This window comes from Triturus cristatus, chromosome 8 (assembly GCF_964204655.1).
Source record: "Triturus cristatus chromosome 8, aTriCri1.1, whole genome shotgun sequence".
In the NCBI taxonomy this organism is placed as follows: Eukaryota; Metazoa; Chordata; class Amphibia; order Caudata; family Salamandridae; genus Triturus; species Triturus cristatus.
In genome coordinates this window covers 774,444,837-774,462,919 of record NC_140591.1, presented here as the reverse complement: position 1 = coordinate 774,462,919, position 18,083 = coordinate 774,444,837, and the positions used below count along the sequence as shown (strand labels likewise).

Below are 18,083 nucleotides of genomic sequence, written 5' to 3'. Positions count from 1 at the left end.
TATATATTTATATATGGCATGCGTTTTCCTAACTCCCCCCGGGTCTAGTCTGCAATATTACACTGTTGTCTATTGACCAAAAGTACACAACTGCATCGCTCTGTAGTTTAAAATATCTTAAAGCTTTAATCTCCATTTATCCATCGGTTTCTTCCATATCTCCAAAATCTTGCCTGCTATCTTGAGTGGAAAAGCTTCATAATGTAAAACTTAGAAAATTATTTTTATATTGACAGTAAGTATTTGTTCTAGCCTCTCCACGTAGCTATTCTTCCATCTATTCAATTAACTATTTCATTGGAGAGGAGATGTGGCTGATTGGCTTCGTAGAGGTCGCCTTTGCTGTATGGTATCCAGATGCGTGTTCTCCTTAAAGTGACCCACTTTCTTGAAAGGTAGCTCAATCCACTACCCATCCATGACTTCTTTGCATTAAGGTAGAGCTGCTTGATTTTCCCTGTATTGATTTCAAACTCTGCTATATCTCCAAATCAATTAACCTCTGCCGGCTGCGTTCAGATCTATCAAGATACCAAGTAATAGTACCCACTTGTGTCCTACTCCTACCCTTTATCACCCCCAAATGTGGATTGTTTTTATGCTTAGCTTCTATGTGAATGCTGCTTCGATGAAGACAAGAATGTTGTATAATTCCTGTGGTTAGAGCAGCTTTCTGGGAACAGAGAGATTGGAAGTAAGTTGGCTGTTTGAGCCTGGTGAGTCCCCGGGGAAATTTAAACAAGAACTTATCTAGAAAGGACCCATTCGACCATTCCAAACATTTTCTGTACTGACCGCAAGCACAACTGTAGAATCACCTCTGTGTAATCCTTTATGTCTAGGTTCTTCAGGTCTCTTGCTGGTAAGAGGAACACAAAGTTGCTTGGGTATAATGCTTAATTGTAATTAAGGCTCCCTGTTTTACGTTTTTACGGATTTTTATAGATACAGACAGAAAACAATGTGTTTTCTGTTATATCCTACTTAATTGAATAACATTGTAGTCCAGCACTGCTGCCACTAGCTGCTCAGCCAGAGCGTGAGATGGTCATAGGATGTTGGTGTGCCTGTGATGCATGGAATGCCTGGGTGTCTGAGTGGATGAGTGTAGGCAGTTGAAGATGGGCTGAGCAGCTAGGGAGGCTGCTCCTGGTTGGGCTGGTACCACACTAGGCTGGCTGGAAGTAGAGACAGATGTAACCTGAACTGGAGACTGAATAAAGATGGCTTAAGAATACCTCCTGGCTCCAGGTGTCTTTCTACAGAGATCACAACATTTATTTTGGCGACGAGCGGACTTGAACCCGTGAGACTCTTGGTGAACCACTGAAACAAAGGAACTACAAAGAAAAAAGGAGAAACTAAGAGATCTTACAAGCAACTACAATCTACAAACAAAGAATTCCCAGGAAAGCCAGCGCCAGCCCCACCAGTGTTCTCATCAACGGACAGCCCACAGAGAAGTGTCATCACCAAAGGACACTACAGCCTGGGAATGCTAAAGTCACAAAAGGATTACAGTGAGTTGGAGGAGTAGTCAAACTACAGCCATATCTGGTGTTCCAGCCACGTCATATCTAAAGAATTACAGTGAGTTGGAGGAGTAGTTCAACTACAACCGCATATGGTGTTCCAGCCACAGAAAGAAGAAAAAGTCAATTTAAAAATTGTAAAAACGGAAAGTGTGAAATGGCTGCGCACATGGAGAATATCTTTCATCATAAAGATGTAAGAATGCACAGTGTGCAGTGGATGCACGGATGGAGAATTTTCTTTGGAGGATTTATTGACACTTGCAGTATTTCTTATGACCACAGTGTATCACAACGATATCTGTGCAACAGTACCACAGATGGACAATGTCTGATTCCCGACAAGTATTTTATACCAAAGAGCTACGATGCAACTCTCTGCTAAGAAGAAACAATGGTCTTGCCCTGATTTTGCCACTAGAGGCGAGGTGCGTGATCGCTGTCTTGGGCACGACTTTGCTGGTTCGGTATTGCCAGTGTGTTGAAGATGCCGCACAGTTGAGGGAGAATTTAGAGTGTGCATACTGCCCAGTGGTGACATACAATGCTTCGCTACATTTGACATTGTCGGTGCCGAGTGGGTGTACTGTTCTTTTATTGATATGCGGCAAGATACAGTGGAGAAATGACAATGGTACAATTTTCGGCGTTTTTTTGAGTTGAGACTTTCATTTGTTTTCTGTCACTGGCAGCGCTTTACAGTTGGTTTGGCTGCTCATTTGAAATTCAAAAGCTGAGGCGCGCGCTACAATCAGCGCGTGGACACTTACCTTCATCTAGGGGTTCGCGCTGTTTCTTCGCTGACGTCTTTCTTTGACGATTGTGGAATCTTCTGTTGTGCTTCCTAGCTGCTTTTGGACGTTCTGTGTGCACTGACGCACCGTGAGCCACTCTGCAGCGACGTCAACAGCGTGCCGCCATCTTGTGGCTGGCTCCCGCTGTTGCTTTTCCTTTTGATGGTTCCTGATTAGTGGAGAGTTGCCGAGCTCAAGTTTCTTCCTGCCAACCATGGTGTTAGCGTTTCTTTTGAATAAAGTTTTCTGCAAGTCGGCATGAGGGTCAGGGACAACGCGGTGTCTGCACGACTTCTACTTATCCATTCTTCTTCATTGTGTCGAGTCTCTTTGGTAAATTGCACCCTGTAGACGTCGGAGACTCGTAACGCCAGATGTTACTTCGTTATGCAAGCGGTCAGCATAAGTGCTACGATAGTCCCCGTTGAGCCTTGCCTTGGTATCGTATGTGGAGGTAAGGTTTGGTAAATTAACGAGACGGGTGGCGGCTTCCAGTTGTGACATTGGCATGTTCAGAGTATAAAGGACAAGAGGTACGAGAAGCTCTGCAAGACTGTATTCTGAGAAGACTATTTAGAGTCTGTGTTAAGGAATTTGTAGTATTTTGGTTTTTTGGAATACAAAACATGCTCAAGTAATTTAGGCTACAGTGTGGAGTATTACTACTTACTTGTATTCATGTATACAGTCTTGTAACAAGTCATTAAGTCGCCGTCTGGACAAGCTCAGAGTGTAGTCCTCCGTTTCATGTATGTCGGAGCGTTCTAGTTTGATGGTGAAGTCCTTTGCAGGGAAAGTCCAGACCTATCACAACTCTGGTGAGATATCGCTCACCGGCGAGGGGCACAGTGTACTACTGTTCTACAGTTAACGGATTGGTTTTATGTGTTAGTATTGTAACTGGAAAAAGAGTTGTGATGCCACAGGTGTATAGTTTGAGGATGGGTCTTCTATTTTACAGTGATTGTTTTCCTGTGGGTGGTCATCACATTCTTCCCATACACGAGGGCAGGTTTTGGGTAACAGCCCTTTGATTAGTTATGTTTGTTACTCCCATTTGGGGTACGTAACCTCCACAAGGGGGTCAAGAGCTCTTTTCGTATTAATGTTTGGTTACTCCTACATGGGGGTATGTAACCTCTACAAGGGGTTTGGAGTACCTAGGTTAACCCTCACACTGGGTTGGGTTATGGTTTAGTCCATAAATAGTTTGTACCTAGGTTAACCCTCACACTGGGTTGGGTTATGGTTTAGTCCATAAATAGTTGCGCACTGTACTGATGTACATCCCTTCACGGGAGTTGTTATGGGTGACGATCCATATACTTGTTTGTTTCCCTTTCTCTTGGGATTGTAGTTGTAGGGTATGCTATCTTTAGAGCTACTTTTAGTTATACTTTTGGGTATTGGTTTTGTGGGGTCTTTTACCCTTTTTCGTTGTAGTGCATCACGTCACAGGGGTTGATGCAAAATGCTTCAAATGTATTTCAGGAAATGCTATGCTTGCTTCATAATTCTTTTTAGGGAGGGATGGGAGATATTGCTGTTCAAATGTATGTATCTTATCCGTCCTTTCTTGCTTTAATGGTTCTTGCTCCTGCGATGTTTGATTTAAGTTTGCATCCGTGGGACTTGTACTATTATTCATTTTTCTTCTTGATGCTCCTGCGATGTTTGATTTATGTTTGCATCCGTGGGACTTGTACTATTATTTATTTTTCTTGTTGATAGTTCTTCCTTCATGTTTTATCATTTGCAAGTTTCGTTTTCGTTGAAGAAAAAGGGATAATGTTATATCCTACTTAATTGAATAACATTGTAGTCCAGCACTGCTGCCACTAGCTGCTCAGCCAGAGCGTGAGATGGTCATAGAATGTTGGTGTGCCTGTGATGCATGGAATGCCTGGGTGTCTGAGTGGATGAGTGTTGGCAGTTGAAGATGGGCTGAGCAGCTAGGGAGGCTGCTCCTGGTGGGGCTGGTACCACACTAGGCTGGCTGGAAGTAGAGACAGATGTAACCTGAACTGGAGACTGAATAAAGATGGCTTAAGAATACCTCCTGGCTCCAGGTGTCTTTCTAATAATCAAAAAGGAATGGATCACTTGTTGCTGGCACCAGGGTTCGGAAAGTGGTTGCCGATATTGGTAAAAAACCCTCAATCACGTAAGTTAGTTTGTGGGCGGTATATCTTGGTTGTCCGCCTTGATGTTTAGATACGTGACAGCATCATCGGGTTTTTCCCATGCTTCCTCCAACCCGGAGGTGAACCACTGGTCGTTCCAGTAGTGATCAGGGAAAAAAAAGGATTAAAAAAATGTGAGGAGTGCTCAGGTGTTTGTGATAAGTTAAAAAATTCCTCTGACTACCTGTATTCAATTTTATTCTATTAGGCGCAGGGAAAAAATATTTAAAAAACAGTTAGTTGCAGAAAGGATGGGTGATGTATCCGCTGCAGTTAAAAGTCTGAGTGATCGGTCGACATGTTTCAGCCCCTAGAGTGCCCAAAAGGGGTCGGGGGGCTTTCTTCAGGACCTCCGGTGAAGTGAAAGTGGATAATATCCAATATCTGTGGGAAGTTCCTAAGTTAATCGCTTGGACTTCAGTAGGGTTAATACCTATGTATAGTGAGGGAGGAGGAAAGGTAGACACGTATGTCCTTAGTTAGTATGGTTTTATCCAGTGTCTAGCTGCAATCATAATACAGAAGCAATTATAGATGGCAAATCTTTAGATACATAACGGTGTACACCTTTCATAGGCAAGTGGAGATTCGAACCGTCTATATGATAGACGTGATTTAAAAGTTAGCACAGTTAAAAGTATTAGTAGGAACATGGTGAGAACACATTTATTGTTGTGAAATTAGTCTTTAAATGACCATGAGTTTACGCCCAGGGCGTCATAAAGCGTAAATATATGTGGAGGGAGAGCTGTCGCCGTTCAATGTCAATGTGGTATACTGCTGTAAATAAAGAGGTAGAGACCTCTAGTCATGTCAGAAAATTGGGTTAAATGCATACAATGAGCCACAAATCATTAGCAAAAAAACGTAGCACACGTATTATTGCGAAATTAGTATTCGTGAGGAATGTTAAGTGTAGCTCATAGATGATCATGAGGTTATGCCCAGGACGTCATAAAGCGTGAATAAGAGCTATCTATGTTCAGTGCCAGTATGACATCAGAGTTATATGCAAACATCGAGCCATAAAACAGTAGCAATGGTCAATCAGCAGAGAACGGAAAGTAAATGCGGCAAACACAAAGTCGCTGTACTGCGCATGCGCAAGTTGTGAAATACCTCGGGGTGTCTTTCTACAGAGATCACAACATTTTCTGTCTGCATTTATGTTTTTTAAAGTGGATAAATACAGACAATTGTGCTTCTTTTAAGTGACTCTCTGTGCTGTCTTTCATGAATTGTAGCCCAACAGCTGAGCAGATGGACAGCATGAGAAATTAAAAAACAGAATGACATTTCTTGGAGTAATGCCACATGCTAACATACATTTGTGGTATAATGCTAATATTTAGTGGCTGTATTGTTACAAAATATTTGGCAAGTTAAATAGCTAAATCACAACAGACATCAAAGTAGGAGTGTGTCTCTCAGTTAAATAAATATGGAAATAAACAGTTTCACAACTTCATTTATACACAAAATAAATATGGATCAATACAGCTAAATTGTCCCAAAAATAAATATGGATAAATGCAGACTGAAATGTTGAAAAAAAAAAATACCATAGAATCGGACGTACTAATTATAATTAGGGCTCCCGGTTTTATGGTATTTATTTTTTTAACATTTACGTCTGTATTTATCCATATTTATTTTTTGGTCATTTTTTCTGTATTTATCCATATTTATTTTGTCGCGAGCAAAAAAAGGACGCAGTAGCTAGTATTAATTCACATTTATTTAAAAAGGCGATGGTTGTTATAGGTTTAGATAAATTTATGCAGATAGGTAACTGCTTTTAACAAAAAGATAATTTTGTTACTTGCTATTAATGAATTGCAAACCTTGTAATATAAGACAGTGAGCTATGGAGGGCCTTGTAAGCCCCGCTGTCTTATGTAACGCATCCTATGCATTGATTTACACACCCTCCTCCCTCCCCCTCTCCCCCCCATCGTGTTTGTTAGTCTGGACTGAGACAGTTTCCCTGGCACACGCACAGCAGCACCCGAGTACTTCACAGGTCTTTAAAAGACCATTTACTTGCTCAGGAGGCTTTGTTGTTACTTTCACCCCTTAGAGCCCCTGCATCTTCACTCTGCCGATTTAATTTGATTGCTGGGAGAATTACTCCCCAACCCCAAAGAAATTTCATTCTAGTTGCGCCTCTGTTTCAGTGTCACTGAAGATATGTTGGTCTGAGACCCCCATAGAAAAACCGGGCCGAGAGAAGGCGACACTGCAGAATGAAACTGAATTAGAGAAACACTTGTTAACTAACAGAGATCGGTGAAGCACTACATATCGAACATAGGAAGGGGTTCCCTGCCCCTTTCATCCTTTATCTCCTGGGGACATGTAATCAACGGACTGAAAGCGCAACAGTTATAGAGGAGGCCACACAGAGTGCATCCCGCCGCACCTCTGCTCCAAGCCAGGATACTTAAACAAAAGGAAACCTAATGGCCCCTTAACATTGACCTTTGTATTGGCTCAGCTGAAATCAGATAAGCCCTCCCCCCGCCTGCACTCAGGCAGACTAGTCTTCTCCTCGAAGACTACAACAAAGTTAAACATATTTATTGGCATTTTTCCATTTTTACATATAAATACAGACACAGGAAAAATATTTTTCCGTCTGTATTTGTATGTAAAAATCCGTTTAAACGGAAAACCGGGAGCCTTAATTATAATTAATGTTTCCTATATGATTTTGAATAGGGCCCTACCAGTCTAGAATGACTTTAAGGGATCTGTTAGTGATTGACTAATATAAACTCAAAATGTATGAAATGCTAATATGAACCAATCATAGTCCTGGGCTTTTTATTTTTAAACCATGTTTTTTTCCTCCTATACCGGTTTCCATTACTAGACCTCTTTCATATTTTGGCGGGCTTTTATCTCTCCACAAGAAATGGGATATGTGCATGAATGTGAAGTAGGAGAAACATCTTTTGGTTACTTGTTGGGCATGCCACCTGTCTTAAAACCCCAGTCCTCCCATGATATTTCAGATGCCACCTTAGATAGTCTTTCACCGTCGGACTGATCTTGGTTAGCTTACAGCACCTGGCTAAAGTCCTCTTCAGTATTTATCTCTCCCTAGCACTACGTGCTGACCCTCCTAGAGTAAAGATCTAGGTGCTCGCGTTCTCTGAACAGGTCATTATTTTGCACCAGACAAGAACACTCTTGCTTTGAGCTGTCGGCCATGTCAATCCTCTTCAAAGGATTGACCAGGTTTTTGAGCAAAGTCTAAAGCACAACATTTTCAATCACCTATACTTGCAAGCCATTCAGCTTATTTGCTCCAAGGGGCTTTTTTAGTTTGCTCTTTGTAAAATAAGTCATTACAAAATCTTATTTAGGGCATGGTATGCAACAGTGAAAACCATTACCAATCTAATAGCACAATGAATCATAGGAAATAATTTTTTTAAATGCACACAAACTAGAGAGCATGATTTGCGTGTGGGCATTTATTTCTGGTTTAATATGAGGAATTTACGCTACAATTATACATAGTGCGCAAAACAGATTTCACTGATCATCTCCATGAACACTGTTTGGGTGGAATACTGTTCCATATAATTCTGCATACTGGCAGAAACGCTTTTTCTAGCAGGAAATGACTTCCGACAACAGCACATTTCACTTTTACGGTTCCACAAGACATTAAGTTCTTGAACCAGTTTCCGATGGACTAAAATTACAAGAAAAAGCATGAACATGATTTTTAAAACAATGCAAGCTCTCAGAAACCCTACAGTCCTGAATTATATAAGATTTTGCTTGTGTAGGGGAAAAAAATCACCCAGTCCTAACAGAATCTTAGCAATAGATGGTATGCATCCTGTTTCTCTGCAAATGTGTTTTTTATAAAATCAACTTACTCCATTTCGTTAGTTGGACTTCCTTGATTGGTATGATAAAGGTAACATGGTTTCATTGTATTTATTGATGGATACATTTTTCCCAGAAATCACTTTTCAAACAAAAAACGTCAAGCTTCTATTTCCATTTTAATAAAAGTTATCTTACCTTTTGGTCGTATTGTTAAGTGAAATCGCAAAGATTTTCCTGACCTTATTTTGTTGGTCGGAATGGTGAAAATCAAAAACCCTGAGCGGAAAAAAACAATCGATAAGGCTGCTGTATAAGTCAGTTATATTCCAACCTTGATCTTTTTTGTTTACTTGGACCAGAGCTCCTTTTTATTACATAACACATCACAATCACTGCCGATGTATTCATCTTCAGCCTGATAACCTGTGCATACTTGTACACTCATGCACTCTGGCATTGCTTTACCATACAGACTGTATAATGTATTAGAAGAACACACACCCATACCATTCCAATCACCATTCTATTGTCTGTTCTCTTCCAGCTCCTAATGTGCTATGACCACATCAGTCATTGACCTCGCCTGGTCTCCAGACTCTCGTTCACTGTAAGGCTTACTAAGGCCTTTCTAATGCTGTTTGGGGTGACTGACCCGGCCACACAGGTCTTGGCCGTAGACTGTTTCCTACACGTATTACTTTCTCACCTGTAATTTACAGGGAGACTTCCTTCTTGAGACACAATTGTCTTTATGGCCAGCTCGATCTTTTAATTTCTTTTGGGTTGCAACACCGAAATGGCTCCCTTGCTTGTTACTGCATATTTCAGACAAGACATCTAGCCTTGAAAACGTCCAAAGGACGAAACGTGTGTCGGCAGCTTCTGTTTTTGTATATCTCAAGACTTGGAAATTTTCAAAGAATAAAATCATGCATGAGACGTGTAGAATGCTATGAACCTTGCAAATTCATTCACTTCGGATAACCTGTGCTAATTTATTCTTATTATATCGACTTATTGTGTCTACTTTGGTACTTATTGTTGTACTGCTCCTAATGTGCTATGACTTGCTTAGATACAACTATGCTTAGGAGTACTACTGGAGTAGATTCACACATGTCAGTTTAAAGGAAAAAGCATGACTATAGATGCAAGCAAGTGGTACATGGGTTAGAAAACGTCAGTTGCTGTGTTCGCTGGCACCATCATTTTCCTTTAACTTGGCGTTGTAGTTACTTGAAGCATCACGTAGCGCTTAAGAACAGCTAAAATCCACCTGACCTGAACATCTAAAAAGGCAAATGCTTTGCACTGTCCACTGTAAAATAATCAATTTCTTTTCAGTTTTTTGTAGCATCTGATCCTACCGTCAAAACAGACCGGTTGTGGCATGACAAATACACGTTGCGAAAATCAATGATTCCATCCTTCATTACAATGGATCAGTCCAGGAAGGTAGGTCTGAAAGTTCTCAGTTCCTATAATCTTTTGGAGAATCGACTGCCTATTTACTAGGAAATGTGCACTAGGATCACAAAGCAAGACTCTGATTTGTGTTAAACTTGCATTGCCAAGAGAATAAAATACTTCTTTGGATTTGGATTTCTTTCATTTTCCAGTTTTCCAGGATTGTACTCTCATACTGTGTAACTTTTTATTTTTTTAAGAAGAAATTGTTAATCTGTGGGAACTGATGTCTTTCAGAGCTCTTTTAGCTACTAAGAGGTGTTGGGTGGGTTGGCAGCTGATTTTAAGTACTTTTAAACAATCAATATAACACTACAATTCGCAAGGGGTGAATACACTAGTAACAATTCCATGCTTAATAAGTGCTCATGGAATAATAACCATATTTGAAAGTAATGCAAAACTATAGTAGTAGGAGTGAGTAAATAATAATTATTGCTGAATAGGAGATAGTGTATAAGAGAGATCTCATAATTTCACATTCACTTATCATCGAGGAGTTGGTAAAACCAATCCGTTTATAATTCAGGTGCTCATTTAAAAAAAAAAAAAGTCTACATTGGACCTCGAATTTCTGTTTTGTTCTGCAATTGAGCGTTTTAGAGGGTTACATTTTAGAATCTACAATATTTGTAGCTTTCCAGAAAAAGTCTTGCAATAGTTATCGGAGAGAGTTTTCAGTGAGTTTTGCACTCTTCTGCAAATTTGTTTCTCTATGGGTACATTCTGTCCTGTAGAAACGTCAGTTCCTAAACAAACCCCTTTAAATATGTGGTGTTCATCCTTTCCGTGGAAACACAGCTACTCCTGCCTGTTGTAGAAATAGTTTTAGGAGGGCTTTGAACCTAAGTAGCTCTATTGAAAATGTTATTGAATATCCACTACCTTGCTCTTTTGTAGGAGTTCCCAAGTGTTTCCTCCACTAATGTTGACTTTTTTATATAGATAAGTCGGTCAGGTGGGCGTACTTTTGTGTTTGATATTATGGAATTTCTGTTCTTGAAACTCCACAAATCTTAATTCGTAGTTTTCAAGCTTGAATGTAACTTTTGGGCTTAAAATAATTGAGTTCTTTCTCCATAGAGTTTCAAACATTGGTTGCATTGCACACCAAAAATGTCTTCTCTCGATTTGCGTAGAATCTAATTTCTTTTGATGCTAACTGTGTTAAGTATGCTGTGAAGTGTTAAGTGGTAGGGCTCAAAGTGTATTTCCTCTTCCTTTCTGTTCCTTCCCACTATCAATTTTTATTAGATCAAAGGGATCATTTTCACACAAGCCTCATTGGATATTTGAAAGCTTTTTTTTATCGTTCCTATCTGCCTGATGCATTTCTAACCTGTAAAGGAAAAATTTAGTTTAAGTAATTTGTTAGAGGTGCACAACCTGAAGGTAAGGTGCTGCAGTAGCGCAAGTGAGTTTCAAGAAGGGTGTTCCAAGTTGCTTAACCCCAAAGTTTATTTATTGTGGTAATGAATGTAATATTAGTGTTAGTGATTGGTTCTGTGCTTTGTTTCTTGTTTCTGTAATTTATAGGGTGAATGAATCCCCCAATCTTGTATTGGATGTCAAATGAACAACAAAGGGTTGAATCTTTGTTTGCAGTGGTCTTTTTATTTAAAGACAAGTGTAGAAAACAAGGGAACAGCCGACGCGTGTTTCGCCCAGAGGCCTGCAGGCCAGGGCTTTTTCAAGGCTGATTTTAGAAGACAGAGAAATGATAAGGAGCAATCAAAGGCAAAGGTATAAACTAACAAGTACGTCATCCGCAGTTGAAGGCGGGGAGTAATATTACATTTGAAAAGGCTGTTAGTAGCAGTTTCGTTCAGGGGACTGTTTTATATTGTTGGGTTATTTATAACGGTTTTTCCTAGTAAAACATGTTAACCCTACCCTTTGCTTTCTCTCAGGTACTTCTAATTGGAAAGTCCATCAACTTCTTGCATCAGGTTTGTCATGATCAGACCCATGCTGCTAAGATGATAGCTGTTACCAAATCTTCGGAAGAGTCTATAAAGGATGGTAGGAGAAATGCTAATGTTTAACATTTTCTCAAGAATTTACCGAATTAGGTTGTCATTTAAAGTAATACATTACTGGCCTGCTACGTTCTTTTCTTCACGAAACAGCGATGAATAGCACAATATTGACATAAATGTAGATATTGCACATGTACTTTTGAGCGACTAAATGATAAACTGAGCCTTCCTTATGCTGTACATTCTTCGAGCATTACATCTTGCATAGATTTATATGCTTTAATCAATCCCGGTCGTTGAAGTAGAGTCCTGCAGTAACTTTACCATAGCAGTGAAAGGCCTGACCGGTTGAAAAGGCCCAGACAGTGCACACTTTAACACGCCCATCTCATTCTAAAAGAACTGAACTTGAACCAGTGAGGTGAGAGTGCTCTGCCTCACCTTTTAGAGGTCTTCACACCTCTGATATCCACCACACATTGTGGGAAAGGTATTTCAACTTCTACCCAGATAAGTTAATGTTTAAACCTCTTAGGCTGTAGGTGTATGTGAGAAATTGGGTTGTTGGTTGCCTGAGGTATGAGCCCTGGTCAAGCATCAGCCACAATCTGTCAGAGTGCACTACTGAATTAACCTATGCTTCACCGTGGGTAGCTTGGGATAAAAAGCAATCAAGCTTAACTTAGAGGCAATATGTAAATCATTTATGCAGCACACAAACAACAAAGTGAAACCTCAACACAAGAAAAATCTCAAACCAATTTACAAAAATAGAGTGCAACTTAATATATTATTTGACACCAAAACAACAAAAATCCAAGCAGTAGCGCTGAAGTTATGAATTTTGAAAGTTTTTAGCAAAAACTAGGGCCTAAAAGATAAAAGCACCAACAACTGCAGTCTAGTCACGCGAGAACGGGTCATAGTAAAAAAAAATATTGCTGACTGTGATGGAGTGCAAGATGGATACAAGAAGTGGATTGGGCCTTGTCAGCGCTTACCTTCAGACTTCGAAGAAATTCAGAGAAAAATGTTCTAAGTAGGTAAAGTTTACTGAAACACAGCTCTAGATGGTGTGCGAAGAAGGAGCGTAGTCGTCGGGAGCCTCTGGATGAAGCTTGGTGAAGATTTCTATGTTTAGATGTGGTTTCTTTTTTGGAAGTCTCACATCTCCTGCGGGATGAGTTGGGAGTCCGTTCCAGGGACTCGGATACCTCTTTGGCGAAGGATCGGTGAACTGGATTTTCTGCTGTAGACAAGAACGTAGCGGGAGCTGCTGTGAAGTGAGGCCTACCCATGATAGATCTTGGTCAGAAAGACTAGCAGGTTGGTTCTGGTCTCCTCCTGGTTTTCATGGTAGTTTTTAGCCGCAAAACTTAAGTCCTCAGTTTTGGATTTTGTCCATCTAGGATCCATTAACGCCACAACTAAGGGTCACCACTTAGGGAGGGTCAATGCTCACCGAGGCAGGGTCCAGGGGCGGGTTCAAGATGGTGAGAGCCTTTTTGTGTCCCTTTGGCTCTGGACAGGCCAGCAAACTAGCCCTTGGAGTCACTCTGGGAGTCTTGGATTCAGGTGAAGATGCTGAGCTCAAACAGCAGGGCTGGCCTCTGAGAGTTCAAGGAAGGTTCCTGGCAGCACAGCAGTCCTTCCAGGTTCAGCAAAGTAGTCTTGTGGAATACACAGCAGGTAAAAGCAGCAGGCAGTCCTTTGAGTCCTTTCCGCAAGTCTAGAAGTAAACCTTAAAAGTCGGTCTAAGGGTCCCATGTTTTTTTTTAATACTCGAAGCCCTTCCTCTGGAAGGTGTGAAAAACGTCTAGGAAGTCTCTTTTAAGGAGAAAGGTGGCTTTGGTCTTTGAGTTTTCCCATAGTACAGTCTCGATAATAGATTTAAAAGTCAAATTAGGGGATATAAGTTTTATCCCTCGTAGGAGTTTGAGTTTGTGTTAGTGTAGTTAAAGATATTTGTGAATTACGAAGCCCAAAGGATTTTTGCATGTTATAGCAGATGTTCAACAATCCAGCATGCTTGAGTGAATGATGACAAGATTGGACTGAGTAGATAATACAAGTCTTTCCAATTTTGAATTCATGACCCTGTGAGATAACACATGTAGTGATGTCTCACTGTCTCAGCATAGCAAAGTGTAAATGAACCGTAGCCCTGATCAATCCATATTTAGTTAACTAGAATGCTGAGCTATTTTGTATATGGCAGTGAGTGAACATATATTGTTAATCCTATTGCCTCTACTTTGTCTACAAATAAATCACTAAACTGTAACTATTGTAAACACCTAATTGATTTCAAATATTTTGCTTAAGGAACACAATGCTGTCCCCACATAATCTGGAATTAAATCATTCTATTTAACTAAGTCCAAAAATATAGCTAAAATAAGGCCGATATGGTTTAAAGTTCTGAAGTATATTTTTGTTGTGCGTTCGTATTCCCAAATGCTTTGGACAAGCTTGCAACATTGCTTCATATTTTGTTACCATCACTTTTAATAGATCCAGGAACCCTGTCTGTAAATAAACTGAGTCAGATTACTACTACATTATCATGTGCAAGTTCTACTACAAGGTCAGTGCACAAAAGATTTTGTTTTTTACTTTGAACCTATGTTAACTTGTGAAAGTTCCTAACTTTGAAAAAACTCTCCATCCTCTGGATGACAGATTCTCCTATAGGCTAAAAACAACTGGCTTAATGTCTGTAATTTCTTTATTAGTTCTATACTTTTGCTTACTCTCTTCAACAGTCTGCATGGATTATTTGCCAAATCCTCTATTAACACCTCATCTACTAGTGACGTTTATTTCTGTCTTGCGCAGTCTTGTGAGCCGTCTAGAATCATTAGGAAACGGCCTCCATGATTCCAGGTGTGGATTGCTGGTCTTCACCTGGGCACTAGTTACCACATGCTCTACCTCAACCTCCAGCTCTACACTGAAGAAGGGCGATAATACACTGAGGCATCCTCTCTCACGGGTACCCTAGGCTCTGTACCCCAAGGGATCACTCTATGGAGGCGTCTTCAGGGACACAAAGGGATGCAGCTCCTTGTGTAAACCACATTTAGCTTGCACACTTGAACATGACATGTTATCATCGGTCTCCCATCTACCATTCATTTTCCTTTAGGCGAGCACCAGTCCCAAAATTCCAATTATACTTCATAAGGTGCCACATCTCTGCCCGGTACAAAAAGGTGTTTTGCACCTGTTATATGACAAACCGTGCTAAATGTACGCACAATTATGAAAAATCCAATGTTGCAATAAACCCTTTTAAGACAAAATAAAAGCATAGCCACGCTGGGTCCAATGCACAGACGTCACCAGTGTCACATAGACAAGATGTAGTGCAGAAACTTCATTCCAGTTACACATCTGTGCCATTGCTTTTAAAAACTAGTCCACAATTTGTCAGGAAAATATGTCTATATGTTTAATCTGAAGAAACGTCTGTCTAGGTACGCACACATCTTTCGGATGCTCCACAGCACCACCAAAAAGTGACACAATGATTCAAATGTAGGTTTCTTAAAACTTGTCCTACCATTTTTTCATATTATTAGTCTGAAAAATACAATAACAATTTAATAATGTGTGCATCTGCAAATATGCTTTTAAGTCTGTTGTCGCGAATATAGGCTTTGGATCTGATCCACGAGAAGGGAAATAATGGATTACAAATTTCTGTTAAGGTTTGTAATGAATTTAGCCCTTCTTTGACTTCACAAAATCACAAGGAGAACATATCTGAAAACCTCATATTATTTGTTTCTATTCATACTCCTTCTTGCCCTATTTACTTTTCTTGATATGAAGATCTTTCAATGTAGAAAAATCCCTTCACTAACTTCACCTTAAACTATGGTGGTGTGAGTGTAAGGTGAATTTCCACATGTAATTTGCACATTAATACCTGTGTTTCTAAACCAAGAAGCTGTAATGTGTAAAACGGGTGCCAAAAGCCATTGGGGATGTTTGACTGCCTCTAGCCCATTTTCCTGGGAATATATGCATTCCTACCCCTTTGCTAAACATGCCACTGCTGAATTGCTACTAACGTGACGGATATGTTGTTGCAGAAGATATTCTAGAACTGCTGCTTCTGTTAAACAAGATTTGAGATGTTCGACTGCAGTTCTGTTTTTTGGGGGTAATAAAAGTGAATGGGGGTGTCACTCAGAAGTTGGCTTAGCTATTTATTTGCTTGCTTGCTAAAATAATGTTTCACTGCAAATTTGTTTGCTAATTTAATATTGTTACATCCCAACTCTGTTACATGTAATTGATGAATATTTGTTTCTGCTCCAAAAAATGGCCTCTTAATATGTATTTGTGTTTATTTTTCAGCGGCAGACTTGTTGACAGATTTAGAAAATGCTTTTCAAGGCAAAATTGATGCTGCCTATTTCGAGACCAGCAAATATCTTTTGGATGTTCTTAACAAGAACTACAATTTGTTAGAGCACATGCAAGCCATGAGGCGGTATCTACTTTTGGGTCAAGGAGATTTCATACGGCACTTAATGGACTTGCTCAAGTAAGGAAACCTTAAATTGTACATTACTTTTAACGTGTAGAGCTGGATCGCACTGCTTTTTGTTTTCTTTTTCTGCTAAACCAGTATTGAAATTAGGGCTGTGGGTAAGACATTTTTATGATGTAAACAAAACACAAATTTGATTTTTGTTTTGTCGTTTTCTAGAACATTGAATGGTTCTAAGTTTTTCTTTAATAAACAGTCATTGCTTTTGTAAAATTTATAATTCAATCTTTGGTATTACTTTTTGAAATCCATTTAATTTTGGCTCAAACTAGATTCTAATACATTTTCAAAATTAGTAATGTCTTATTTTTGAAGCGCTGGATTAAAGAGCCATTTCTTTTAAGATTGGTTTCGAAAAATTGTGTTTTTCCAGATTCTGTATTTTTTTTATTTTGTTCGCTATGAGACCAAAACACCAGGCACAAACATGGCGTTCAGCTAGCTGCTCTGTCAATAATGTACGTTTTTGAGATGCAAATATTTGCAGAATCATTCTCCTTTTGGTGGAGCATGCCCTTCAGAGGGATAATCCTTCCTCTCTTGGAGGTACAGTGCCAGTCTCCTTAAACCATTCCTGTAGTTTTTGCAGGAAAAGTCAGACCAATGTCAGTGAGAGACTAATCAAATGACTTTTCTATATTCGCTAGTAGTATTGTAGCAGGACCTCCGTCTGTCACTAGTGCATTGTACCGTTTTCTAACTTGATGCCTAATGGCATGTCAGGGCAGGAAGCCAGGCTGATCAAGATGGATCAATTAAGGTACCACCCTAAGTAAGCGGTCCGTCAAGGCCTTGGCTTTGATTTTAACTTTGGTATTTAAGAGAGAAATAGGTCGGTAAAAGGAGCACTGGTCTAGGAGCTTCCTTGGCTTAAGAAGTACCACTATATCTGCCTTGCGCAAGCCGGTAGGTGACTGCCTGATTCTGACTACCTCCTTTAGGACCGCCTCCGGGGGGTCACTGAGTTTGGACATAAATAATTTCAGAATTCACCATGAAACGCGCTGGGACCTGGTATTTGTCCAGATCACAGGTGACAAATGGCTGTCGTTATCTCGTCGGATGTAAGATCCTCGTCCAACATCTCTCTCTCAATCAATGATAGACTGCTGAGGCGTAAATCCGATACTAAACGGATTATAGGTGACTGAGGCAGGGGGTTGTGTTGGCCATGTAGGTCAGCATAGTTCTCATCTTTTATTTCTCACTACACTATTCCTGTTTAATAACGATACTAAAAGTACTACAACTCTGGTAGTGCAGTGGTCCAAGAATCTGTTCCTAGCAGACCTCAGTGAGCAACCTTGCAAGGAGAGTCCCTAATCCATCTCACTTGTGTTTCTTACTTCTTTGCCTTTGGTCATGACCACAAAACAGTAAGACCGGAAGCCTACTATATACCAGGTAATCCCCCTAAAAACAAGTATATGCATTTTTGATTGCTAGTTTTCCTTATAGTCTGTTAAACTCCTTAAAACCGATGGGTAAGCTGTTTTCTTGTGTGCCACCTTGCGTATCACTACATTTGGCACTTTAGTGATTTTTTTTATTGTGTGTTTTTTTGTTGCAGGACTTAATTGTACTGTTCCTATTGCTAAACAAATTTAGATGACTACATTATGCTGAACTAGAAAACATCACAAAGGCATCTTTTTAGTTATTCCCGTAGCAACATACATAGCACGGTTTTGGCTGTGAGTTCTGTTTTCTATCAT

The 18,083-nt window shown here is 40.0% G+C and overlaps 1 protein-coding gene across 1 annotated transcript in view; it reads left to right on the top strand.

The window, feature by feature from the left end:
- The window catches only part of TUBGCP3 (tubulin gamma complex component 3), a 370,876-nt gene that overhangs the window by 234,260 nt on the left and 118,533 nt on the right, over positions 1 to 18,083 (top strand). Inside the window, exons 12-14 of the mRNA XM_085622213.1 lie at positions 9,703 to 9,813; positions 11,736 to 11,847; positions 16,173 to 16,362. Of these exons, the coding sequence (XP_085478339.1) occupies positions 9,703 to 9,813; positions 11,736 to 11,847; positions 16,173 to 16,362 (413 nt within the window). The remainder of the gene's footprint in view (positions 1 to 9,702; positions 9,814 to 11,735; positions 11,848 to 16,172; positions 16,363 to 18,083) is intronic.